This window comes from Aquarana catesbeiana, linkage group LG08 (genome assembly GCF_042186555.1).
Source record: "Aquarana catesbeiana isolate 2022-GZ linkage group LG08, ASM4218655v1, whole genome shotgun sequence".
NCBI classification, from domain to species: domain Eukaryota; kingdom Metazoa; phylum Chordata; class Amphibia; order Anura; family Ranidae; genus Aquarana; species Aquarana catesbeiana.
The window spans coordinates 226015324-226043097 of record NC_133331.1 but is presented as its reverse complement, the minus strand read 5'-3'; the positions used below and the strand labels follow the sequence as shown (position 1 = coordinate 226043097).

General features: G+C 43.4%; 1 protein-coding gene across 1 annotated transcript in view; it reads right to left on the bottom strand.

Moving 5' to 3' along the window:
* The window catches only part of CHAT (choline O-acetyltransferase), a 203175-nt gene that overhangs the window by 113737 nt on the left and 61664 nt on the right, over positions 1–27774 (bottom strand). Inside the window, exon 5 of the mRNA XM_073596902.1 lies at positions 1540–1593. Coding sequence (XP_073453003.1) covers positions 1540–1593 — 54 coding nt within the window. The remainder of the gene's footprint in view (positions 1–1539; positions 1594–27774) is intronic.

The following is a 27774-nucleotide window of genomic DNA, read 5'->3' as shown; positions in this document are numbered from 1 at the left end:
AGATGAACATGCCTAGCTGTCAGTCTTCTTGAAAAAATGAAGGGGGTGGGCACAGACCTTTTCATAAGGATGTAAAGTACTTATTTGCATTTCAGGCTTAATACTACATTCATGAGGCTGTAAAAAAAAAAAAAGATGTAAAGTGTTTTTTGTTTACGGATTTGAATGCACCTGCATTGTTTTCCATGGGGATGTGCACACAGGTGCGTAAACATGCATTGCATACAGATCCGTAACCCAAAATAAAAAAAATTGAATCTGAGGATATGCATTCTATACGCTTACAAATGAAAATGCATGCATACACATATAATGGATGCATTTTGTTATAGGAAAATAAAAAGAGGAGGATATGGAGGATATGGAACTATTCTATACAATTTTATGCATTTAACAAACAAATCTAAAAGCAAACATTTTACTGATCATTTCTGCAGGAACGTTATGTTCCAGGAAAAATTGCCTATTTTATCAGCAAAATTGTAATGGATGTGTGAATGTAGCCTTGAATGGTTCTATTCGGTGATTTTTTTTTAATGTGATCATTTATAAAAAAACAAATATGATTAATATTTATTGATTTGTAACTAAAAAATCCTTTTTACTATGATTTTTCAGGTCACATGGGAGCCACTGCTACGTGTCAAGTAACAATTTTATATGCAGAAATCTCTTCAGCTCGCTTATTTCTACTTTACTTTTCAGAGATGCACATTTTCGCATGCTGTTTTCACATAAATTATACTGGCCCTTCATCCATCACTTGTTCGTCTCCTCTAGAGAAACTAGCCATCTGTTTTACAGGCACATCAGGGGTGCCACTACATCTGAGAGCAACTTATTTGGTCACTCCACTGTAAAATTAGGGTTAATGTCTGCCCTCCTGTAATCTGTGAGGTATACAAATACAATGTGAATACATTTACATTTGTGGGATGTTTTTTTCTATGTCCAAAAACAATTGTTGGAGCCTTGACAAGTTCCTTTGTAGTCTATACGTTGATAGGTTGGAATATTGATATAAAGAATCTGTAAACTTTGATGAGGGTGGTTCTGTATTCTCCACACCCTACTAGTCAACCTCTGTATCTCACAAATTTATGGCATATTTCAGCTACTAATCTTTAGACTCCCTCTTCGCTACCAGGCAGCCAGCAAATAAAGTGAGTTAAGATGGAACGTGGATAATAAACAATGCCTGTTATACATGAATATCAATTTTAGAGAACATACCGGTACTAAGAAAAGAGTTGTTGTACCTATGACATAAATCTTTACAATCCTTGTTAAAATGTGTTTCTTGCTTTGTCTATGCTTCCCATTTAAGCATAGCTAACATGTCTATTTGTATATACAAATTTATATGTATTACATTTGTGGCATTTGTAATACATGTAAGCCTTCAAATAAATATACAGTACATATTAAAAAATGAAATAAGCTGGGACATATTCCCAATAAACAAAGTTATATTTAATTGCTGAAAAATAGTTGAGGCTGTTATCCAAGTTCAAATTTATTAGAAGAACAACAACTTACAGATCCAATAAAGTTTTATAATCGAGCACTCCGGAAATGAGATTTGCTGTAAACCTGCAATTAAAAGAAAGAGAGCAATGCGTCTGAGTACATAAAGATGACTTTCACATTACACAGTGAGGTCCCTATTACAGGACACTGGCTAATTATTCCTAGACCCTGGATTATAGAACAACAAAGAACCCCTGTAAATAGGACTACACTGGGTATACAATTAGATTAAAACTATGTTTATAAAAGTATTAAAACTTTATTTATACAAAATAAGACAAAGTACAAAAGAAGCTAAAAGCATTGGTGCGGTTGATACTTATATACCATATACTAAGGTTACATAAATGGAATGGCTGCTGGTTCTGTCTACATGGGTCTGTGTACCATAGAAGACAGAATACCCAACGCATTTCGAATAACAATTCTTTTGGATTTTTCTTCAGGGGTACAGACATTTACAGTGTAATTATTCCTTTTTGTATATGACACGATTAAAACCGCTTTCATAAAAACATGGCACAAAAAGACTTACCGCTGTCTTGGCAAAAGGATTCTCACTATAGTTGTTTATTGAAGGGGGGGGGAAGGAGAAGAAGATGTTCGCTATGCCTGCAGGGGTCCAGAGACACTCCCAAGCCAGCTGGGGCCAACCAGCTCCGGACCGCAAGGACTGTCACCAATTCCTCAGTCAGGGAAAAGGGAAATTTAGAATTCTGTCTGTATACAAATGATTAGCAATCCTTGATGGATTCCTCCTAAAACCTTGAGGGTGCTAGGTTGCAATAAAGGTATCAGGGCAGGTCTGAGCCACGTGGTTCCCTAGGCATGTTTGCAGCAGCAAGAGGACCCTGTATTATGCTGGTACCTTCAGGTGATTGGACACTGACAGGTTTTTGATAGCATCCCTTCTGTCTGCTCTCCTTTCCCTCCCATAACCCTATAACCCTACCCCACTCTGTCCTCAGTTTTTTGCTAGTGTCTAAAGGTGATGGACCTATTCTGCCTTATGAAAAATCACTCTTAGCATGACTATTTTATTATTTTCTCTTTGGACTCTTCAATAACATCTTTACTGTCTCATGACCTGTAGAACTGTAGATAGATAGATAGATAGATAGATAAATATAGGGTGTGTAGCAGATGGGATGTGTTAGCTGATGACATTATATTTTTAAAATGTAACATTTTAGAATGTTTTCAATGATTTTACAGTTACACTTTTTCCCCTTAAGACCACTCCCCCCATCCTCTGTGTATATGCAGAATACCTGTCTGCTGGCTGAGAGCGTAATCATTTTTTTAATAGAAAGAACTGTAGGAACTGAGCTCCCTGAGCAGAAGTAGAATGTAGAAATGTAGTATTTTTCCAAATTCAGTTTTTGCATTTCTGTGATTTAGTAGCGAGCTTTGGTCAGCTTAGCTATGTTTCTGTTAGGGTCTATTTACATCAGCCCATGGCCTCTTGTGTGAGCTGTGAAGGTGCAACACTTTGTTAGAACACTGTGTACTATATAACTTGTTTTTCTTTTTTAAACTTTATTCAAATGACATGTCTTTTATGCTTATGCATTGCAGCAAGTTGTGATGCTGTGTAGTCAGTCAGAATGCTCTGCACTGCGTAGAGATTCAGGCAGGCTTTCAACAAGCTTCAAGAAGTTCTAAAGCCTGCTAACAGCTTGTTTAAAGTAGCAATCAACATAAGGATCTGTGTTCAACATTTACAAGCTGGAGATGACTGGTACTTTAAAAGCTTCAACAAAACTTTCTGAAAGCTCTTCAAATGCTTTGTCAAAGCTTTCTGTTTACACTGCTCTTACACATCTGAAGCTCATATGAAACAGGCCTTTTTTGTTTTTGTAGCACAGTTGAACTGATAGGACATTGCCTTGTCTATATGCTGGGACTACATTGGGCAAAGCATGCGGAGTAGATAGGCTCTTAATGTTCTCAAAGCATGAAGTGTATTATCTCATGAAAGAAACCGACAGGTATCCTGTGCTCCCACCATCTTTCCTATATCTCCATGTGCTAGTGCAATAAAATCTACAAAAAATCGCAACCTAAGCAACTGGCACCCATCATTCTGATCATCCAGAGTAAAGCATCACTCCCTAAGGAGAATGTATTAGGAACAATATTTGTCAAGTAAGTGGGCCTGTAGCTAATGAGCTGAGAATCCGTATTTCTGCCAATCTTGCTAAGCTATTTAACAAAAGTTCTACAGTGAAAAACAGGGGCTACAGGTTCAGGGATGAGCTCAGGCATGTATAGATACAAATCCAAACCTTTCTGAGCTATCCTGCCAGGAAGTTGTCAAAGCAGACAGCCAATCATAGCATACAGATGATATGACAGGGGGAGTATGTGCAGGAGAGGATTAGGGAGGGTATTACAACAGGCTGTAGATAAAGAAGAAAAATGTGGATGGTATGATGGCGGGCAGTGTGCACCAGTGGCGGCTCGTCCATAGGGGGCGCACGGGAACCACCCCCCCATCCATGCGCCCGGCCCCCTAATCTACATGTGGGGCACTGGACGCATGGATTTCAATGGGGTTTAGATAAAGAAGAAAAATGTGGATGGTATGATGGCGTCAGTGTGCACCAGTGGCGGCCCGTCCATAGGGGGTGCACAGGTGCCGCCCCCCCATCCATGCGTCTGGCCCTCTAATCTACATGTGGGGCACTGGACGCATGGATTTCAATGGGGTTTTTTTTTTTGTTAAAGCACATGATTAGAGCCTGAGACTCTACTGTCTTAGGACTCCCGGCCAATTGGATCTCATTCAGGACCAATCTTCCTGTTTGGCCTGGAGGAGAAGCGATGGCCCCGGAGCGAGGAGCTGCAGCCTGGATCCATGTCTGCCTGATCTGCCTCCTTCCTAAGCTAATCGCCACCGCATTCCTATCCGTCTCCCGCGGGAAGGGGAGGGGGATTGCCGCATTCCTGTCCGTCTCCCGAGCATGGGGGAGGGGCGGGTTGGCATTGGTTTGCTGCCCCCCCAAAAAATATTGAGCACCAGCTTGTGGTGGTGTGCACAGGAGAGGAATTCACAGGATCTGGTAGGGGCAGTATGTAGAGGAAAGCAGTGCAGGTGATCCGACATGAGGCGGTACGTGCAGGAAAGAGGTGCAGAGGGTCTGACATGAGGCACTACATACAGGAAAGGGGTGCAGAGGGTCTGACGTGAGGCAGTATGCGCAGGAGAGGGGTGCAGAGGGTCTAGCATGAGGCACTACGTACAGGAGAGGGGTGCAGAGGGTCTGGCATGAGGCACTACGTACAGGAGAGGGGTGCAAAGGGTCTGGCATGAGGCACTACGTACAGGAGAGGGGTGCAGAGGGTCTGACACGAGACAGTACCTGCAGGAGAGGGGTGCAGAGGTCCTGGCATGAGGCAGTACGTACATAAATTGGTTACAGAGGGTCAAACATGGGGCAAAACATGGGAAAAAGGGGAAGAAGTGAGAACCACATTTTATATAGCAATAATTTTGTTTTATTGAAACGAAAAAAAAAAAAAAAGCATATTCCACATATTCCACAACCCTTTGCAATATAGCTACCATATATACTTGAGTATAAGCCGACCCGAATATAAGCCGAGGCACCTAATTTTACCACAAAAAACTGGGAAAACGTATTCTCGAGTATAAGCCTAGGGTGGGAAATGCAGCAGCTACTGGTAAACAATGCTCATCTGCAGCCTCACTGTGCCCGGGTATCTCCTGCTGTGTCATGCAACTGCAGTCTTAGTTCGGTGGCCGTCCTCTGTAACAAAGCCCCGCTTCCTCCTCGTCCATGATAGATGGAACACTGTTCCAGTTTCCCAGCATTGTATCAGTGTTCCGTCTATCACGGACGAGGAAAAGGTGGGGCTTTGTTACAGTGGACGGCCGCCGAACAGTTAAGACTGCATGACACAGCGGAAGACCCTCACTCGAGTATATACAGTAGTTTCCCTTCTCTCTACAATATAACCGGTTCTCCCAAATATAATTGGCTTTTATTACCCTCTCTGTAATATATCTTTGCATAAGAAACTCTACATGTCCTGGGGAAGAGGATTTCATACAGAAAGAACTGACCAAACAAGCAGAGCATGATAATGATCTGGAAATGACATGAGGACTGGTAGCAAATGGTTATCCTAATGTTTGCCCCTTATTCAGTTAAGTCATGTTCCTATCCCAAGTGCAAGCATATCGCATACAGCCTGCTGCGTTTTAGTTGCTCTCCTTGCAACTGTATGATATTAAACAATTTTTTATTTTTTTTCCATTTTGTTTCACTGGTCAACATTATTGAAACCCAAAAGGTTTCCCTGTCAGCGCATTACTTAGAAGAGAATATGACCATGAGCACTATGTGGGGGAAAACAATGCGGAGGGTCTGACATGAGGCAGTGTGTAGAGAAGAGGAATGTGGAGAGTATGACAGTGTGCAGTGTGCCTCATTCATTTGTGCAGAAAAGAAATGGGTCTGTCATGAAGCAATGGTGGGGTTTGCTGTCTGTGCTGTGAATAGGTTTAGTCCTTGTACTTTAGTCCTTGGAGTGGAAGAGGATGGGGTGGAGAGAACATGGAAGCAGTAACCGCAGCCAGGTATAAAGTCCAGAATTCTGAGTGCTGCACTGTTTTCCTGCATTTGCCAAAGACAGATTCACAGTTTTAAAGCGGAAGTAAACCCATCGATTTAACGGTTTAAAAAAACAGTTACATTCCTGCTATGCCGGGAATGTTAACTGTCACATTGGTTGTGCTCTCAACCAAACTGTCAATCCATCCAATGGCTGGTGTTATAACTGATCACATGTGCAGCACCATGGCAGTTGAAGATTAAACAGAGGCTAATAAGGCAGCTTCCTTGGCTGAAAATAATAGGGGGGTTTACTACCACTTTAAGTGTGCACATGTTTCTGTTCCCTGTATGACAAAACGGAAGTATGGGTTTTGAAAAAATAGAATTAACCACTTGCCGCCTGCCATATAACAAAATGACGTCAGCAAAGTGGTTGTGTTATCCTGACCGGGCGTCATATGACGTCTTTCAGGATAACAGTCTGACACACCGCAACACCGATCTAGGTAAAGAATCTCTGAGTCTCTGATAGTGCTGCATATCAGTGCCACCTATCAGTGCTCCTTCAGTGCCGCATATTAGTGCCCATCATCAGTGCCCATCAGTGCCACCTCATCAGTGCCAACTCATCGGTGCTCATCAGTGCCACCTTATCAGTGCCCATCAGTGCAGCCCCATCAGTACCCATCAGTAAGGGAGAAAACTTATTTATTTACAAAGTTTTGTAACAAAAACAAAAAAAATTTTTTTTTTCAAAATCTTCTGTCTTTTTTTTATTTGTTTAGCAGAAAATAAAAATCCCAGAGGTGATCAAATACCACCAAAAGAAAGCTCTATTTGTGGGAACAAAATGATAAAAAGTTTGTTTGGGTACACTGTAGCACGACCGCACCATTGTCATTCAAAGTGCGACAGCGCGGAAAGCTGAAAATTGGTCTGGGCAGGAAGGTGTATAAGTGCCTGGTATTGAAGTGGTTAAGGATAAGGCCTATTTAGGGCTAGTCTGCTTTTTTTTTGTAAGACTTACTTTTAACAAAATGTGGCCTTTTGTTTCAGGTTTGTATTTTTTTTCTTAGTTTTTTCAAGTTTTTTTTGTTTATGTAAATATGTTGCCTTCTCTACGTTAGGGGTGCTTAAAGCAGAGCAGCCATATGTAATTGTACAACTGTTCTTCTAAGTAGAATTGCAGGTTTACCATAACTTTAAATAGTTTGTTTGGGCCAAGCTAGCCAAAAGAAATTATTTACATTACAGAATATTCTGGCTGCTGTAGTAAACTGTAGTAGCAATAGCTACTTACAGTAAGCAGCACAATGTTCCAGCAGCAGTATGAGACACTGACCCTCTGCTGCTGGGTATAGATGAGTTGGTCTTGCTGCATCACCCACTATTCAGGAGAAGCCTTGTACTTTTATAATTGAATAAAAGGTTTCCTCTGATTGGTTGAGGTAAAAAGGCAGGCGAATGATGTTACAATCTTCATTTTGGTCAGTCATCAGAAGAGGTGCATTAAAGAGGAACTTCACTCTCTCAATCAAGATTGACTATCTCTAATACTAATGCTGCTAGCATTAGTAAATAGATAGGAAATTATATCGTATTTACTTGTTTTAACTTTTTTTTTTTCTTTAGTTACTTACTGGTTTCCACTGGTGTCATACATCCCAGGAGTCTTCAGAAGGGGAGGAGGGGCTTTCTCAGCTAAGTACACCCCCCTGCTTGCATGCCTGAGCTAAGAGCAGATGGATTCCTGGAAGTAAATGCTACATGAATTATCTGCCTCATTCAAGATGGCCATAACCAGAAATGCTAGTGGGTGTTTTTTAAGGTGATTTCTTAGCAAAATAAAACATGAAGACATTAATAGATGGAGGAGCCTGATTTGAATATTAAAAATGAATGAAATAATGTTTTTAGTTTGTGGTGCTCAGATATAGTGTAGTTTTGCTTTACTTCATAGAAATACAAGGCTTCTCCTGAATGTTGGGGAAGTGCTAAGACCAACTTAATCTATACCTGGAAGCAGACAGGAAATGTCTCACACTGTTGTTGGCGAGTATTACACTGTTGTATCCTCTGTGTATCTTAATTCTTGTATGTCTATGCTGTTTGTCTCTAGTAAATTTGGGCCTATGCTTGCTTTTTAAAGTTGTCCTGCTGCTAGCCAGTTTTACACTCTGTCTGAGCCTACGCACCCTGTCTCTAGTAAATTTGGGCCTTGCTATTAAAAATTGTCCTGCTGCTGGCCAATTTTACACTGATGTCTCTTTTAAAGCGGTATAAAACCCTAAACCCATAATATAATATATTACAGCTCACCAATCATTAGATGTGGTGGCTGTATCACTTTTCTTTTCTTAGGCTTTTTTTTCCCTATGTTTTCACCTGGTGATCTGGCCAGTAACATACATTACAGTGCCCACACTCTGCATGAAGGAGCACAGGTTGCACCTTTGGACAGCAGCTTTGCCAGACTAGTGGGAGTCTTAGATGTACTAACAGATTTAAATACACTAAAAAATTGAAGCCAAGCTTTGGCTAATCATTTATAAACAGTTAGCAGGGATAAAGACTTTATATAAATAAAAGCTGAACATTGTAAGCAGCCCTGCTAGTGTTTAATGGTTTGTCTTATCGCTGTAACTGATATATACCGCTGGAGAGCTTGTTCTTTTAAAAAACATCAGACTTACTGATGTTACTAGAAGAAAGCCTAAAAAAGAAAATGAATGCAGCCATTACATCTAAAAAAGGGTTGGCTGCAATATAATGTTTGCTTTTTGGTTTAATATCACTGTAATTATTGTAGTAAAACACCTGACTGCGCTTTTTTTCTCTAGAGCATTTCAGCCAATTTTTTACAATTAATGAAAAGCATGTGTCGCTGATAAAACTACCTGAAAACAATCTTTTTTTTCCCAAACTTAAATTTATCATGTTGGGGTGCTCCCCCGCTGTATATAAACCAAGCTAAATGTAACAGAAAAAAATCAACTCCACAGCCAAATATGTGCTGTAAGTGTATGCTGTTACTGATACTGTCCATAAAAATGATATGGTTCCATAACACCGTGTACAGCTTTAAGGCTTTCCAAGCATATTATTTTAAGAATTTCTATATGTTCAGTTTTGCCCCTGAAGCTACATAAAGGGACCCTGTCTGGTATTTTTTATTTTTCCATCGGTACTGTGGCAGGGCAAGGCCGTGCCACTGTTTAACCACTTCAGCTCTGGAAGGTTTACCCCCCCCTTCATGATCAGGCCATTTTTTGCACTGCATTACTTCAACTGACAATTGCACGGTCATACGACGCTGTACCCAAATAAAATGTCATTTTTTTCCCACAAATAGAGCTTTATTTGGTGGTATTTGATCACCTCTGCTTTCTTTTATTTTTTGTGCTATAAGCAAAAAAAGACCGACAATTTTTACTTACTGCTATAAAACATTCCCAATAAAAAAATGTAAAAAAAATCTAATTTCTTGATCAATTTAGGCCAATATGTATTCATATGTTTGGTAAAAAAAATCCCAATACGCATATTATGATTGGTTTGCACAAAAGTTATAGCGGCTACAAACTATGGTATATATATATATATATATATATATATATATATATATTTTTTTTTTTTTGATTTGTACTAATTTGTTACCAGTAATGGCAGCGATCAGCGGCTTATAGCAGGACTGCGATATTGCGGTGGACAAAAAGGACACCTAACTAACACTCTTGACACTTTTTGGGGACCAGTGACACTAATACAGGTGGTCATTAAATTGACCATTACTATCTTAATACAATTTACTAATTTTGATGTAAGGGTATACAAAGCCCACACTTAATATGGCGGATTCAGAGCTTCTTGATGATGGCCCATTGATTGGCTGAAACAGGTAGAGGCTTGATCACGTCATCGCGACACACGTCCGCCCGCGCAACTTCCGGGAATCGAGCCGCGAATACCAGCAGATTGTGGGCCAATTTCCCCTAAAAATCACATGCTATACACACCGGGTGCCAGGACGATAGGCACCATTACATGTGTGTGTAATCTCATACTTGTATTTACCCAATAAATGTAAAAGGGTTTTACGCTATGAGGTTTCCCCTCTGTTATTTTCATCCATCCATGTAAGGTCTATCCAGTGCAAGAGTTGCCAGCAACTCTGTGGTTTCCCCACACACTTAAATGACCATACTAGAGATAGTTGGTCAACACCTTGGGGTGAGTGTACATCTATGTGGGGCACCCAGTCTGAGCACAAGCCTATGGAGCACAGATATTTTTATTATTGAGCACGAGCACTTATGACTGTAAAGGACTTTTATATGTGTTTTTCCAAGATCACATTTGTTATCACCTAGAGTGGTGATGTATACATTTATGACACTAATACAGTGATTATTGCTAAAAAAATATGCACTGTTACTGTACTAATGACACTGACAGGGGGTTAACATAAGGGGCAATCAAAGGGTTAAATGTGTTCCTTGGGTGTGCTTACTAACTGTGGGGGATGTGCTTAGACTGGGGAAATGTAAAGATCCGTGTCACAGGATCAGCACATTCCCCTCTCACAGAACGGCGGTCTGCCTTATTTATATAGACAGACTGCCGTTCTGCCTTTCTTCTGAAAGATCGGTGGGTCCCGGTGGACATACATTTACTGCAGCCGCCCTGCAGTCGGTCGGATTTTCCAATGGAAAAAGTGCGATCGGATTGTGTTGTCGGATATTCCAATCGTGTGTGGGCTCCATCGGACTTTTTCGGCAGAATTTTCGACACACAAAGTTTGAGAGCAGGATATAAAATTTTCCGACAACAAAATCCGATCGTTTAAATTCCGATCGCGTGTACACAAATCCAACGCACAAAGTACCACGCATGCTCAGAATAAATTAAGAGATGAAAGCTATTGGCTACTGCCTCGTTTATAGTCCTGACGTACGTGTTTTATGTCACTGCGTTCAGGACGATCGGATTTTCCGATAACTTTGTGCGACCGTGTGTATGCAAGACAAGTTTGGCCCAAAATCGGAAAAAATCTGATGGATTTTGTTGTCGGAATGTCCGATCAATGTCCGATCGTGTGTACAGGGCATTAGAGTCTGCAAAAGGCTTGAGACTGGGGTGGAGGTTCACCTTCCCACAGGATAACAACCCTAAACATACAACCAGAGCTACAATGGAATGGTTTAGATCAAAGCATATTCATGTGTTAGAATGGCCCAGTCAAAGTCCAGACCTAAATCCAATTGAGAATCTGTGGCAACACTTGAAAATTGCTGTTCACAGACGCTCTCCATCCAATCTGAGAGAGCTTGAGCTATTTTTGAAGGAACAATGGGCACACATTTCACTCTCTAGATGGGTAAAGCTGGTAGAAACATACCCAAAAAGACTTGCAGCTGTAATTGCAGTGAAAGGTGGTTCTACAAAGTATTGATGCAGGGGGGCTGAATACAAATGCACGCCACCCTTTTTAGATCTTTATTTGTAAAAAATGTTGAAAACCATTTATCATTTTCCTTTAATTTCACAATTACGTGTCACTTTGTGTTGGTCTATCACATAAAATCCCAATAAAATACATTTACGTTTTTGGTTGTAACATGACAAAATATGAAAAATTTCAAGGGGTATGAAAACTTTTTCAAGGCACTGTACACTCCTAAAACCCGATAGTAACACCTGACTATTGCTCAGGTTGGGCTTGGGCATCTATTTCTCTCCAAAAGTTATTTGCATGTGTGTCTTAGTAACATCATAGTGAAGTTGTTTCTATTTTAGACTAGACTAACCTCATAAGTAACAGACAGACAGATTTAAAAAAACATAGCTGGATCTGCTTTTCATTCTATAATGATAGCTTCTTAGTAATTGTTTCCCTTGAACAACTAGAAAGAAATATATTATATCTGTCAGTAGCGCCAGGCAGCTGGATGTCTATTACAATTGTGTCTGCATTTCCTGCTCATCCCTGGCTGACTGAATGTGGTCTGAAAAATTATGATTGTAATTGTACCCCTTAGATGGTTGTGACTCCGTAGTTAAGCTGATATTAATTCAATCATTCTCTGTTTACTTAAAGGGATGGATAGTGTCAGCAATACAATTCATTTTAAATACTATTTATTGTTCTACATCAGTGTATATGTCTTTGTGTGTAGAAATCATATTATTCTCCCTAACAGCAGCTTGGTTCCTAAATAATCTGGTGTTAAAATATTATTTGCTGTGTTTTACAACAACCATGCAGGCCATTTGCAGTAGGATCTGGCTAATGTTAAACATTTGCTCATTACATGCCTCTAAAGTTAACCATACACATATAATGCCTTTATTCATATACCCTTATGGCAGGGTCAGACGATGATTTGGCTGTATGCAAGGTAGGGGTATAAATGGTACATTTAAAGCAAATTATGCTTTTGATTTTTGAAAACCACCTGGACAATTTCTGACATTCCAGGAGGCAATTATTGCACAGGGAAAACCTGATCTTTTACTTTGCTATGAAGAAGATGGATCAAAGCTACTGTGCACCGTTACAATTATCATGTGAAAACCGAAGCGGGTCCCACTATCGGACTGACTTGTTAAAGAAAGGCAGATACTGTATACAGAATAGAGAATACTTTATTAATCCCAAGGGAAATTGGGAAATTGTTGTGACACCACCACACTCAACACAAGATCACAACAATGAACAGAACAAGATAACTATATTACCAAAAGTATTGGAACGCCTGCCTTTACACATACATGAACTTTAATAGCATCCCAGTCTTAGTCTGTAGGGTTCAATATTGAGTTGGCCCACCCTTTGCAGCTATAACAGCTTCAGCTCTTCTGAGGAGGCCGTCCACAAGGTTTAGGAGTGTGTCTATGGGAATGTTTGACCATTCTTTCAGAAGTGCATCTCCCCACTACCACCCACCACTTCCACCACATGCCAAGATACACCCAGTGGGCTTGTATGGAAAAGAGGAAGCTACATAGTTACATATTAGGCGAGGTTGAAAAAAGACACAAGTCCAACAAGTCCAACCTATAAGCTGAGGGCCTGGTGGGCGGCCTATCTGACTTCTAGACAGACTTACAAGCCTACCACTTTCACCCGACAGCTCAGAGTGTGGCCTTCCTGCCCAGACCTTGTTGGCGCATGCACAGTTGAGCAGGGCAGGGAGGGAGGGGCTGTACTAAACTGGGTGTGGGAGGGCTGAGCAGAGAGTCCACAACTGGGGAAAAAGGCTTGCCTGGTTAGCCTGTGTAGGTGAAACTGAAAACTCAGGGGACCCAGGACAAGCATGGGTGGGCCCCTGTCTGGCCAACCAGGGCCCTCTGAGTTTACTGAATTACCTATGCAGGATGATGTGTCAAGCATTTTTCTTCAGTGACACAGTGTGAAACAGGGATAGACAACCTTTGTGAGGTGGAGAACTACATCTACATCTGAACAATATAAAAGGGATCAAAGGGGTTTGGCACCCTTTTTTTAAAGATTAACTAGCAAAGCTTGAGAAAATTTGTAAAAAACATAAAAAAAATGGCACTGTAAAAATAAAAACAAAGCCTGCCTTAAAAATGGATAGTGTTAGTCAGTAGAGCATGGACAGTGTCAGTAAGTCAGTGGCTTTGGTGAAATATCCAGTGTCTTAAGATTCCCTGGATGTCTCACTTTTGAGACAGAGAAAGAGATCAAAGATCACCGGGGTTTGGCACTCTTTTTTAAAAGAAATTAACTAGCAAAGCCTAACTAAACTGTAAGGAAAATTTAAAGATATAGGTAAACAAATGGCACTGTAAAAAAACAAAAAAACTTAGCTTACCTTAAAAATGAACAGTGTGTGGACAGTGTCAGTGAACCGTGTGTGGGTAGGTCAGTAGGTCAGTGGTTGTGTCAGCAGGGCAAAGGATAGTGTCAGTAGAGCAGTGGATGTGTCAGTAGGACAAAGGTTGGTGCCAGTAAAGCAGTGGATGGTGTCAGTAGAGCAGTAAATGTTGTCAGTCAGTGCAGCAGTGGACAGTGTCTGTAGTTTTTAAATTTGTATTATTTTTCACAATTTCATTTGGCTTTGGTGAACTATCTCTCTATGTCTCTAAACAAACCCTGGATGTCTCACTTTTGAGACAGAGAAAGGAGATTGAGGACAGAGTGCTCAATCTCTGTCTCTGCAGCCTCAGCTACAGAAAATGAAGGAACAGAAATACTGTAGCTCCTGTTCCTGTTCATTTACAAACAGAAGCATAGTAAACACAGTTTACTAGGCTTCCGTTATGCATGAACACAGTGAGTGATCGTTACCGATCACTCACTGTGTTCATTAACAAAAGGAAGGAGCCTTTAAATATGACATATTTACCCCCCCTCCATCCTGAAACATCCCCTGAAGTAACCAGCATAAGAGTAAAGGGGGGAAAGCTAGTAGCACTAGGGGGAGGGCAGGGGGAACTAGGGGAGCACACAGTGGGGCCCAGGCAGCAATAGGAAGTGGGAAGGGGAACCTAGACAGGGGGTAGCATTTGCTGGAAACAATCCCCTTTCTTCCCGCAGCAGCTGAATGCCGATGGAAGAAGGAGAAGCCAGATTTCAGCTGCTGCAAGAGGGAAAGGGGACTGGTTCCGATAAATGCCACCCCCGCTCCCCTCCAGGTTTTGTAAAACCCAATTTGACAGGGAGGTCACACGGCCCCCTGGAGCATGGGTGGGGTTGCCATTGCAACCCCTGTGACCCTTGAGGTTACACCCATGTTCTTGCTGTAATGTTATCAGCTCAGGATTTATAAAAAACACATTTAAGTTTTGACTCTTGCAGGGGACACCATTCTGGAATATTTATTCTGTTTTTCTGCAAGCTAAACTTTTTTATAATAGGGCAATGGTCGTCTTAAGTGTGCTTTGAGTGCTTATTCCCTTAATTGCTTAGGTAATATTCATGGCATTTATGATGAGTAAATGAAAAAGGCTATCTGTTTTGCTAAGCTTGGTTTTGATATTAGTTAAGAGGCTCTGCCATGGTCTTTCAGTGTACTGATTGTTTAGAATGTGGTTAAAAGGTTGTTTATCATAGGTGATGCAGTCCTGGTGTATTCTCCCTGGGTAGAGTTTGGAATCAATTCCATGCTGTTAAATTTAAATCTTACTTGTGTTGCAACCTGGCAAATTTTAACAGAATAAGGGTATCCTGTTGTTCCTGATTCAGTTTTGGGGTATCCCAGATATCATTATCATCACAACAGGCAAGTGAGATCTGTCATTTTTTGAATCTGTCAAGTGTCAAAGACCTGTACAAAATATCGGTAAAGATTTATTAATGCTTTATCCCTGTTAGTGGCTGTCTGGAGCTAGGAACCACGCTGGACAGAATGGATTTTTTTAGTCTGTATTGAGTAGTTCTATGGATAAATGGAGGTCTATGTCTCCCTTTGGAAATCTAGGCCGCTACCTGAACTGGTCCGAATCTGATGTACCTTTAGTAGAAGGGATATTTAAATAAGAAAAGAGTAACGTCCAGTGTCCGGAGTGATGCCACACTTGGTGCAAGGATATCAATCGTTTATTGAGAATCAAGAATTAACAAATCAAGCCGTGTTCGGGGGAACTGCCTTTACCCTTCTTCAGGACTAACATAGAAGCATAAAAAAGAGGGGGGGGGCAAGAAGTATGCATCTCCAACCCTGCCAGACACGAATGGGAGAGGGACCCCTCCTCACCAATCATCTTAATCCCATTAGCAACCAATATTGATGGCCTGTTCACTCCTCTATCCAACCACTCCCAATATACCACCACATCTTTGATTCATTTGGTAGACCTTCTGATCAGCTCCCTGTCAATCGCAATACACCCACCGATACAAAGTCCAAAACCACAGAAAATCATGCAGTTCTTCACATCTCTAAGATCCAAAATTTAACACACAGACACCACAGGAGGGGATGTAGAGGAGGAACCAGAAAAATAAATAAAGACAGCAAATCAAGCGCAAATAGGAGAGCAACAAGTGGTTAAAAAGATCTGTGCCAGCTAGGAGAAAGCCTAAATCTTACAAAAGCAGCAAAAATCAAACAATATAAATAATTCCTGCAGTGCTCACACACAAATCCTTTATGCAAATATGAACATAAATTAATAAATAACATGTATAAAAATAAAACAAGACACTCACTCTATATTGCCAGCTACATGTTGCTTCTGAGCTGTGTTGCTTTAATGTTGCTAATGCAGTGCAAGCATTTGTGTGTATAATGACAGGTTCAATATGAGCAGCGCAAGGGAGAGGAGCACCAATCAACTTAACACAAAGACAGGAAATCAAAAAAAGAAATACAAGAAACAGTAAAGATCTTTAACCTGTCCATGTACAAACTCACTTCAGTGGAAGAGAAGCTCCTCAGAAAGGGCCTCAATTTCTGCCCTGCGGCCAGACCTAATACATTCAAACTTTCCATAGATCTGAAAAATTACATGACGAAACCCACCCTGCAAAGCTACCAAGCTCACAAGAAACTTAAGCAACAATGAATTACAGACAATGTAACCCCTATACTACTCAACAGTTCCTCGCCAGAGTATGACATTATTTACAGCTACAGACATCAAAGCCAAATCCAAGGCATAGCCCGTACAATATAAGGGAAATTTCATCTCCACCTTCCAGACCCTGGTTGCAACCATCTATAGATTATCGACTACTGAAAGGGTAGTTGATGCTTAGAATAAACTTCCAGCAGAGGTAATGAGCCAGTCAACAGTAAATACTTGGAACATTTTCCTCTTGCTGTCTCTGCTTCAAAACTCCCACATACTGCAGAGCTGCTGATTGAATATATTTAACCCTCTCAGAGTCTAACTAATCCCCTAAGAAATACAGCCCTGGAGAAGGGGAATGCAATTTCACCGAAACATGTTGGCTCTTCTTTATATGTTTATATTCAAACTATAAAAATCATTAAGTGAGACTTTTTTGGACATTGCATTTGCCAGTCACCCAAGTGTTCCCTACGGTAACCCCCTATTGTTGTTATCAGAAAGGTAGCAGCCCTAGATCACAACAGAGTCTATCCCCTACCATCTACAATTAGTATATAACCCATTGGAAGCAATTCCCTTTATACCCCCATACAGTAATCTGCCGCTAGGCAGCCTCCAGCGGCACCAGTTCAGTGTCTTCCACCCAAACTTGATAGTCAACCGTAAATGGCTTCAAACATGCTTGGGACAAACATAGATCTATACTCAAGACAAAAAAAAACATGTATTAAAAAAACAAAAAAAAACAGATAGACTCAATGAACCACTCAGTCTTTTTCTGCTATCACTTTTCTATGTTTCTACCCAAGTTACAAAACCGACAACCTCAACAAACAGGAATGGGAAGCACTGAAAGATAAGGGGATTGTCATAAAAAATTCAGACGGGGTAATAATTATACAAAATCCGGGAAACCTATATTGCGTAAGCCAAAAGTATCCATAGAGAGAGAGCACATTATACTGTATCACCTTAGGAGGAGACCCCATGCAACAGTTCTCCAAAGAATATCACAATTTCATCAAAGAATTACACACTGGCTTATTGACCAAAAACGAGAAAGAGTGCTTGACCATAAACATTCCCAACATCCCCTTCCTCTAACATCTCCCAAAGATCCACAAATCTCAACATAATCCTCCAGGCAGACCCATCCCCTAGACATCAATTCACTAACATTCAATCTTTCTCAATTTATTGATCACCACCTCCAGAACTTCTTGAAGAACCTTCTATCGTGTCTTAGGGAAACTACAAATTTATTATTCAATCTTCAACACCAAACTTGGTCCAGAAACTCCCACTGGCTCACTTTGGAATTGTCCTCACTCTATTCAAACATTCCCCATTCCAATGGTATCACCACCATTAGGCAATAACTTTATTCTGACCCACTCATGCTCAGACAAAAGACAACTTTTCTCCAAAAGGCCATCCATTTTATTCTCACCCATAATTAATTTACTCACTTAGACGACTTTTATTTGCAGATTAAAGGCACAGCTAAGGGGGCGTGGCTTGACTATGGAGGAGTAAGGACGCATATCGCCTCAGCTCCGTACCCACCGCTTCTCAATCAGCAGCAGGGAGAAGAGCCTGCTCCTCCAAATCAGCAGAAAAGATGTCCCAGGGACAGCGGACACTATCCCAGCAATCGCAGGCAGACGGTACCCGGCAGGAGCAGCTGGAGGCTTTCTTCTGCGGGACCCACGGAATGGGACATGAGGCCTCCAAGATGGCGCCGACACCGAACTCTACGAAGGCAGCAAAGGCAGAACAGAAGGCTGCGGCCCAGCAGACACGCCTCATGGAGTCCCAGATCCCCTCTCCCAGGCTGGTGAGTGACACTGCCCCCCCCATCTCCCCGGATCATCTACCTCCCATGACAGGGGCTCTGATTTTGCAGACTTTCTAGGGGATGAGGATATAAAATGGCACATCTGGTCCCTCCCCACCCGGGAGGACTTGGAGAAATTCACTACCAGGGTGGAGAAGGCCTTCAGGGAAGACATAGCTCAGCTAAAGACTGACACTAACCACCTAGGGGTCAGGATGGAAAACGTAGAGCAGAGACTTGATGAGGCCCTGCCTGCCATTTCTATGCTCCAAGACAGATATACAGCTCAGGATCAGAAAATTGAAACTTTATTGTGCCAGTTAGATGACTTTAAGAATCTCAGCAGGCGGGCAAACATCCGCATTCGCGGTCTCCCAGAAGCTACAGCCCCTAAAGATATTGTCCCTACTCTGGAGGATATATTTAGAGAAATACTGGGACTTCCTGCAACAGCACCTATTAAGATAGATTATGCTCACAGGGCTCTTAGGCCTCCCTCAAAGGATGCAGATAATCCTAGAGATGTTATCTGCAAGCTGCACAAGTACACCCTAAAAAATAAAATCATGCAGAAAATGCGTGGCAAATCGTACTTTGACTTTGATGGAGCACACCTTTTCTTCTACCAGGACATCTCTAGGTGTACCCTAATGCAACACAGGGCCCTGTGACCCCTGCTGGATGCTATCCAAAAGGCAAGTCTACCTTACCGCTGGGGGTTTCCCCTTTATTTACAGTCGACCAGAGATGGAATGCAAGCAAGTTATGTACCAAAGATGACCTCCTGCATTTCCTGGACACACTGGAGCTAGAACCAGTAGACTTCCCGGACTGGAGGGGGCCACAAGAATATCCTCCTATGCAACTCCCCCAACCCTGGATACCAGCTAAACACAAAAGTCGTAAGCGGGACAGCAGACGTCCCCCTGCTGCCTCTCCTTCAGGTCCAGCATCCCCAAGGGACTGATGAGATACCCACCGAAGCACTTGCTCTTATTTTCCCCTTCATATTTTTTTCTAATCCCGCCAAGTTTTGGAGGTTTTTTCTTCCCCCTTCTTCATACGCTCTGAGAGAAGCCCAGCCCCCCCTCAGGGTCTACCTACTGTGACAATGGGGAACATGGGCCCTACCAAGATACATGCCTCTGGCTGTTCCCCTAGTGGGCCATATACCTAACCCGATGGGCACTATCCCCCCCATATGTTGATCCTGTTGACTTTTGAAGATAGCCAGAAGTTGAGGCTTTGATCACAGTTTTCCACATCCATTTAACAGCTGCCCGGACTTCCAAAATCCCCCCCTTTGCCCCTGGTAAACAGCTCTATTCTCCTGGTTAATTACAAGCAGCTATGGGGCGGTGGTGGACTGAGGCAGACTCTCACGACCTCCCCTCCCATGTTGGTTCCTGTTCCTCGCGCAGGCCATACCTTATTAGGTATTTTTCCTCTTTTTGGAAATGGGGACGGGTTTTGGGGGCATCCCCCTAGTGGGGCTGAACCCGGCGCCTGCCCCCAGGTTGTTTTACAAAGTGGTACTGTTACCACAGATAGATTGTGTGTTACATGTTTGTATTACTGTTTCTAATCATTTCTTCCCCCTCCTTCTCTCCCCATCCTTCCCCCCTGTTCATCCCCTCTCTTTACATACCCTTTTACAGGAACTGCATTCGGCTCCACCTCTTGCACTACACCTGCCAATGCAGCGTTAAGACCTACCTACCCTATGGACCTCCTATGGCTTCACTTAAGGTAATTACTTACAATGTCCGTGGTCTCTGCTCCCCATGTAAACGCAGAAAGCTATGGTGGGAGTTGAAGCGGTTAGGGGCCCAAGTAGTCTTCTTGCAGGAGACACAGTTCACACCCCAGTCAATGCCCAAACTGCCAACTCACCTTTATAACCAGTGGTTCTTGAGTAACTCACCGGTCGCAAAATCCAGGGGAACGGCTATTGCCATACACAAATCCTGCCCCTTCCAGGTCACAGGGAACAGAGTAGACCCTCAAGGACATTACGTCTTCTTGAAAGGCACACTAGCAGGTCAGAAATTCACACTTGCTACAATTTACGCCCCTAACTCCAACCAACTTACCTTCATAGATAACACGCTGGAGATTCTAGCGGACTCTAGGGAAGGCACACTGATTTTGGGAGGTGACTTTAACGTCAGCCCAGATCCAATGCTAGATACATCACACCGACACCCCTCCCACTCCCACGCCTTCCTTAAACACTTTCGCAGATCCTTACAGAACCACCGACTGATGGACAGCTGGTGTGTGCTACCCCCCTCAGACAGAGGTTACAGCTATTATTCAAAGGTAGATGACGTATATACCAAAATAGATTTTATATGTGTAGACCACCTGACCCTAGAGCTACTACAGGCCTCGACCATTGGAAACCTCACTATTTCAGACCATGCCCCAGTGACAGCCACATTAGCCCTTCAGCCAGGCACCATAGGGCCTGGTCGTGGCAATTGAACGAGTCCTTACTGGGTGACACGGGGTGGTCTCTGGGGTTACAACTGTCCTAACCCACTATTTCAGGAAAAACAACACAGAGGGCATGAGTAAAGGGATCATATGGGAAGGACATAAGGTGGTGGTACGGGGTGAACTAATCTCTTGGGGCTCTAGGCTCAAGAAGGCCCGACAAGTCGACTTCGACAGGGTACTCCAGGCGCTTTTAAAAAGCGGAACCGGAACATAAACGGAACGGTGTCCTGGAGGCTTTGAGGAGACTGACGGAAATGAGAGAACTATTCGCACACCTACTAAACTGCCAGGCTCGTAAACAACTGCGATACATGTCGCATAGGTACTACGAACATGGCAATAAATGTGGCAGAATACTGGCCAGAGCCCTCAGGCGGAAAAGTGCGCTTATGCATGTACATAGGCTGCACCTCCCCTCTAACGAACTCTCTGTTAGGTCCTCTCAAATAGCCTCTGGGTTCCGGAACTATTACACCACCCTCTATAATCTGAACTCTGCTCAGCCCCTGGATGCACAGGCAGCGAAACTGGCAGCTATTCGAGCTTACATGAGCGCGTCTGGCCTCCACCCGTTGACTGACGAACAGTGCTTCATTCCGGAATCCCCCATTACTCCAACTGAGACAGAGACAATAGTGAAATCTTTACCAAATAGGGAGAGCCCCGGCTCTGATGGGTTTACCAAAGCTTACTATCAGTTATTCTTACCCCTGCTATCAAAGGCACTGTGTGGCTACTTTAACACTATAGCTGGTGGTGCCGCAATCCCCCAGGAGGCACTGTTGGCTCATATCTCAGTGATTCCCAAGAAGGGTAAGGACCCTACTATGCCCCCAAACTACCGACTTATATCCCTCTTAAAGCTCCGATGAAATTCACTTGCCGAATGAAACGCGTCAGTAGACGCCCCTGTCTTCACAGTGCCCACCACGGACCTGTCTCTCCCACTACTCCTGCCCTGGGAACAGTCGATGTAAGATGAACACAGACGGCCGCATTGATCCCCACTCATGACTGCAGCCTAATAGCCAGCACTCTCCATGGATGAGCTGATTTTCAACCCCTGTGAATGAACTTGTTCTGGGCTCATTGATCCTGATGGAGACGTAGAAACCTAATTTGGACCACTAAGCTCTCACACACCTGGTGACCAGCGTACCGCTGATGTGAACGAAGCTTCCGTCTGGAGCTCTATCACACAGGCTTCGACTCCAGCGCTGCACAGCCGGTGTGTGTGTCTCTGCCTGTCAGCTGAGCAGTCCGGTCCCGGTGAAGCCGGTGACTACCCCTGCATGGACCAGTAAGTCTTTAATGTTGATACTGTCTGGATACACCTAGTTGGAATTTCCAAAGGGATATCTGTCGGCGGAGACTAATCATACTACTTACCTATGTACATGCAAGTGTGTGCATCAGCCAGCTAATGAAGTAAGCTTCTACTGAAGCCCATTCACACAGACTTGGGTAAGAGAAGGGAACCTACTTCCCCATTCATCTGCTTTCCTGACAAAAAGCTGCTCTATTCAATAGTGTTGCTGCAGCACTTTCCTCTACTCCCCATAATTGTCTCAATATCAGGGGCTTTCATCTACTATCGAAGACTGTTCCTGTAGCCCTCCATGTGTTTTTTCGTCTGCTCCAAATTAAGACTGCCTCCAATATCTGAAGATTTACCACTTAGCGTATTGAAATTTGTAACAGCTAACTACTTGTATTATTTTTCTTGAATGCCTGAATGACTGAGGGGTGCTGTTCGTGGTGATCACTTGTCATATGATAACGTTATCATTAATTTTAACTGTGTGGTGGAGGTATTGCGGTATTTAATTGTATTTATTGTGGGTGGAATTTTTGTTTTTTCTAAATAAAAGAATTCTATTTGATATTTTGGTATACTTGGGTATTCCTCTTTGAAGAATCCTTTCCCTACCCCCTCGGGGTACCTTTTCTACTCTCCCCCTGTTCCCGGGTTTTTTTCATAGTACCAACCTATATCCCTCTTAAATGCTGACATTAAGATCCTGGCAAAAATCCTTGCAACTAGACTAAAGCATCTAATCTCTACCCTTGTACACACTGACCAGACGGGATTTGTCACAGGCCGAGAGGCTAGAGACAACGCCATCAGAGCCAAACAACTAATCCACTGGGCACGCACCTCCCCTGACTCTCCCTTCTATCCGATTCTGTCCACTGACGCAAAGAAATCGTTTGACCAGGTCAACTGGACCTATCTACGCGCAGTGTTAGAGACAATAGGACTGAGAACACATATGTTGACCCTGTACTCAGACCCGAGTGCCCAGGTCAAGGTCAACGGACTCCCTTCCCCCAGGTTCTTGATCAAGAACGGCACGAGACAGGGGTGCCACCTTTCCCCCATTCTTTTTGCCCTGGTGCTCGAACCTTTTTTGCGCACTGTGCAAGCAAACGCAGACATTAAAGGCCTGATGGTAGGCCCTACAGAGAACAAGCTCTCGGCTTATGCCGTTGACATGCTTTTCCACCTTACAGACCCCCTGGTCTCCCTGCCTAACTTGATGCAAGAACTTCAACATTTTGGAACACTATTATTTCAAAATTAATTATGCAAAATCTGAGATACAACTAAGGCCCCTTTCACTCGTGCGGACCGTATGTCTGTATTTCATCCATTTGTTTTCGGATGAAATACATGCATCCCTATGGGATAGCGGGTGCCAGTGGATGAACATCCGCTGACACCCAATATCATCCGTCCCCGCTATCGTCCGATTCTGCAGACGGAGGAAAATCCTATTTTTCTATCTGTCTGTAGAGCAGATCGAATGAACACGGACAAACGGTCCATGTTCATCCAATCCCCCATAGGGGAGAGCGGAGATCTGAAAGGGCAGTCCCTGCACAGTGTGCAGGAACCGCCCTGTCATCCGCCGGCTCAGCGGGGATCAACGGTGAGATCCCCGCTGAGCAGCGGATGTTCACAGGGCAGATCGTCACAGATCCATCCCGTGTGAAAGGGGCCTAACACCCTCTCTGACCAGCAGTTTACAAACAGCCTTCCCATTTACCTGGACTAATTCATCCCTAAAATACCTGGGCATATGGCTGACAGACAGGCCCTATATGCTACTAACTACCCCCCTTTACTGGCAACGGTGAAAAAGAACTTGTCACAGTGGACTAAGACCGCTTTCACCTGGTTGCGACGACCTAACATTGTAAAGATGAATATACTCACACGCATATTGTTCTATATGCAACTGATACCTGTGTCTATACCAAGAGGTTTTTTGCCCAATTGTTTAGTATAATCTCGAGCCTTATCTGGAATAACCGGAAACCGAGAATTGCACTAAGATCACTAAGTCGCCCAAGAGAAGCAGGAGGCCTAGGATTGCCAGATATCCGGATATATTATCAGGCTACCGCCCTCCAGTGGTTCCACACACAAACCAAACTCTGGGTCTCCCTGGAAAAATACCTGGCAGGCAGAAACCTGTCCTATGCACAGTGGTAGGCCCTGGAACACAGGGGGTTGTCGGATTTTACCTCCCCGCTAACGACCCAGGCACCCTCTGTGTCCCTACTGGCCCCACTAGGAGGGTTCCTGTGGTTCCCTCCAGGAGAACAGGTGGCTTTTTTCGGCCCCTGGGTGGACGACAGCAAAGCCAGCTGTGGTAAACTCCTGCAGGATGGTAAACTGATATCCTTAGAGACCCTACGAGATAGACACGGGAGCTTCCCTATGGACTTCTGGCACTATAGACAATTACACCACTTTTTTGAAACTCACAGATGTTCCATACGCGCTGTCACTACTCTTACACCCTTTGAACGCCTCTTCATATCTGAGGATCCACTCCCTCATATGGTCTTTGAACTCTATTATATAATTGGATCTGCGACCTCTGGGATGAAGCCTACATACATCAGATCCTGGGGCTAGTCTTCACCCCCACCCAACTGTCCCACCTCTATCAACTCACTAGATCCAGCTCAATTGACTCCAAGACTCAAGAAACAAACTATAAGATACTGTCGCATTGGTACCGGGTACCAACGGACCTAGCAAGAATTTACCCATCCATATCGGATCGGTGCTGGAGGGGCTGTGGTCACCGGGGAAGACTCCTACACATTTGGTGGGACTGCCCGGTGGTCAGACCCTATTGGGAAGACATCAAGTCCCAGATTAAAGACATTATGGACCTGGACATCCCCCTTTCACCAATACACTACCTACTACACATTCCCCCTATGCCAGTTACCCAATTTAAAAAAAGTATTCTACCTCACTTATTGAACACAGCTAAGCGGTTACTTCCCATATTCTGGAAACGCTCACAAATCCCGAATAGGGCGGAATGGAAGCATAAGGTGAATGAAATAAGAGACGCAGAAGACTGGATTGCCACTTGTAGGGGAACCAGAGGCCGCTTTTCCAGCACCGGTCAGCCTGGACAACATATATTTCAGACCCAGGTCAGGTACCCTCCAGCTTAGATGTGGCCCTGTTAGAACTGGCAGATCCATCCCTCAAAAGAGGCCCCCAGACCTCACAAGCGAGAGCAGAGACCGTGGACAAAGTGACTTAATCTATTTTAACAGCCCAAAGGGGAGGAGAAATTTTTTCCCTTCTGGATACCCATAGTACTTCACTATGGCAGCACAGAAGAAGCGTGAGAGGTGGAGTTGAACGCGGGACTCCAGGTATGTCCTAATTAACCTTTCTTTTTTCCCCTACATTCTATTCTCTCTCTAACTTCTCTTTTTTAATTCACCCTGGCCCCTTGACCAAAGGCGATTCTGATGTTAGATCGATAGGTGGAGCGTGAAGTGTGGACGTGCCAGACAGTTAGACCGAATGGAGAATTTATTGACGTAGCACCACCTGACTTATCTGGGGGTCGATAATAATACTGCTGGCAAGGGGCAGCTACCCTGCCTTGGGGTGATCTCAACACGAGTGGTGTGTGGAGATAGGTTAGCCACTTGATGCCCCCCTATCCTTGTGCCTGCCTGGTCAAATCATCCCTAAGTCACCAGGACAGACTCTAATTTAAGGACAGAGTGGGACCTGGCTGGTACCCCCTCGTACTACGACCCCACTATGGGGGACAAGAGCGAAATGTGGAGGGGGGGGATTTATCCCTCACTCTCCATGAGAGAAAAGAGACTCCACTACTTACTCACCACCTGAGTACTCTTACGAAACCTCACACATACCTAACATACTGCAAATCTTTCCTAACTACTAGTCTTGCTCCCTCCCCTATGGGATTATACCAAGTCCACTCATTTTTCAAAAAACACTAATTTTACCCAAACCTAAATGACTAAATTATGGAGCAATCCAGAACTAACTTGGCTATCTAGCTTATGAAACGTTACTACATATCCTGTAACATATTTTGGATTTTTAATGGATTGTTATGGAGACCTGCTGTCTATGAAACTGCTTTCTATAATGTTTACAATATACAATGTTTACAATATAAACCCATTTTTACTACACTGTATTTATGATACATTTTATTTATGATGTAAGACTTGGTTTTCATAGATCTGGGTTTTTTATAGTACCAGTATGGACCATGTTACAGTCTGTACCTTTGTTACCATCTTACATTATTAAACCATGTTATGCCAATTGATGTCATGTGATGCTTCTACTCAACGTTTTTGGTTCTGCTTTATTTTTAGGTACCTGCCATATTCATGGTTGCGGTGTTGTCTCCTGGAGTGCATGTTTCATTTAAAGTCCCACCTTTTTTGTTCCTTTCCTTGTCCAAATTATCGGGGATGGAGGCGCTTGGCTCTACACACCTCGCGCCTCATTCAAAGTCCCACCCTCCTGTTTAGGTTTTTTAAGTTTATCATACTTATCAAGGGATGGAAACATGCACCCCTTACCCTTTTTATTATATATGAACATTGGTATTGTCCATTATCTTTATTTATTTAGGTGCCTCTTCTATATTCAAGCATCATTTAATTTTTACACTGCGAATCTTGTTTTCTTTCTTTAGTGTCAGTCTGGAGGAGTCTATCATACTATGCTACTGCCCCACACTATTATTCTCATTGCGTGTGCATAGCCACGCTGTCTTTCTATGTTGTTATTGTGTTGGGTTGGGAGGTGGGCTGGTCTGGCTCTTCCGGCTGCTTGGCCTATCTTTGGGAGCTGCGATGCTCTCCTGGGGTCCTCCCCTTTTTCCCCCTCTCCTCAATCTGAGTGACGTGGAGGATCGGGTGTACGTCCAATTGCGCATCGACGTCACGCTTCCGGCGCCGGCGCGCACTGCGTCACTAGCTGTGACGTCAGCGCGCCGCCGCTGTCGATTCCATCTAGCATCCTACACGAGATGATGACCGTCGGACAGTGGGCAGCCGATACTGCTCAGCTGTTTGGCGCCATCGCCTCCTGTTGGCTGCCAGCGTGCCGTTGGTGGTCACCCATGATCACATTGGAGTACAGATACTCCTTCCGATTCATTCCCAGCCCCCACACACTGGTCATCCCCACGGCTTGTATGCACTCCCGGTTTACATGGCCCACACCTCTTCCAGGTAACTCTCTTGGCTTTTTCCACCATCCTTTGTCCTTCTCTTCCCTCCTTTTCTTCCCCTTTGGTGTTCAATCCTCTCACGACTCTACACTGTTCCCACTCTCTGTCATCTTTCCTTGTTTTTTGACCGACACTTGTACCAACACACTTTTTTCACCACTCACACCAGTCACCTCTCCACATACATACACACATGTACATATTCACTATATATCCCCTTGCTCTTAGA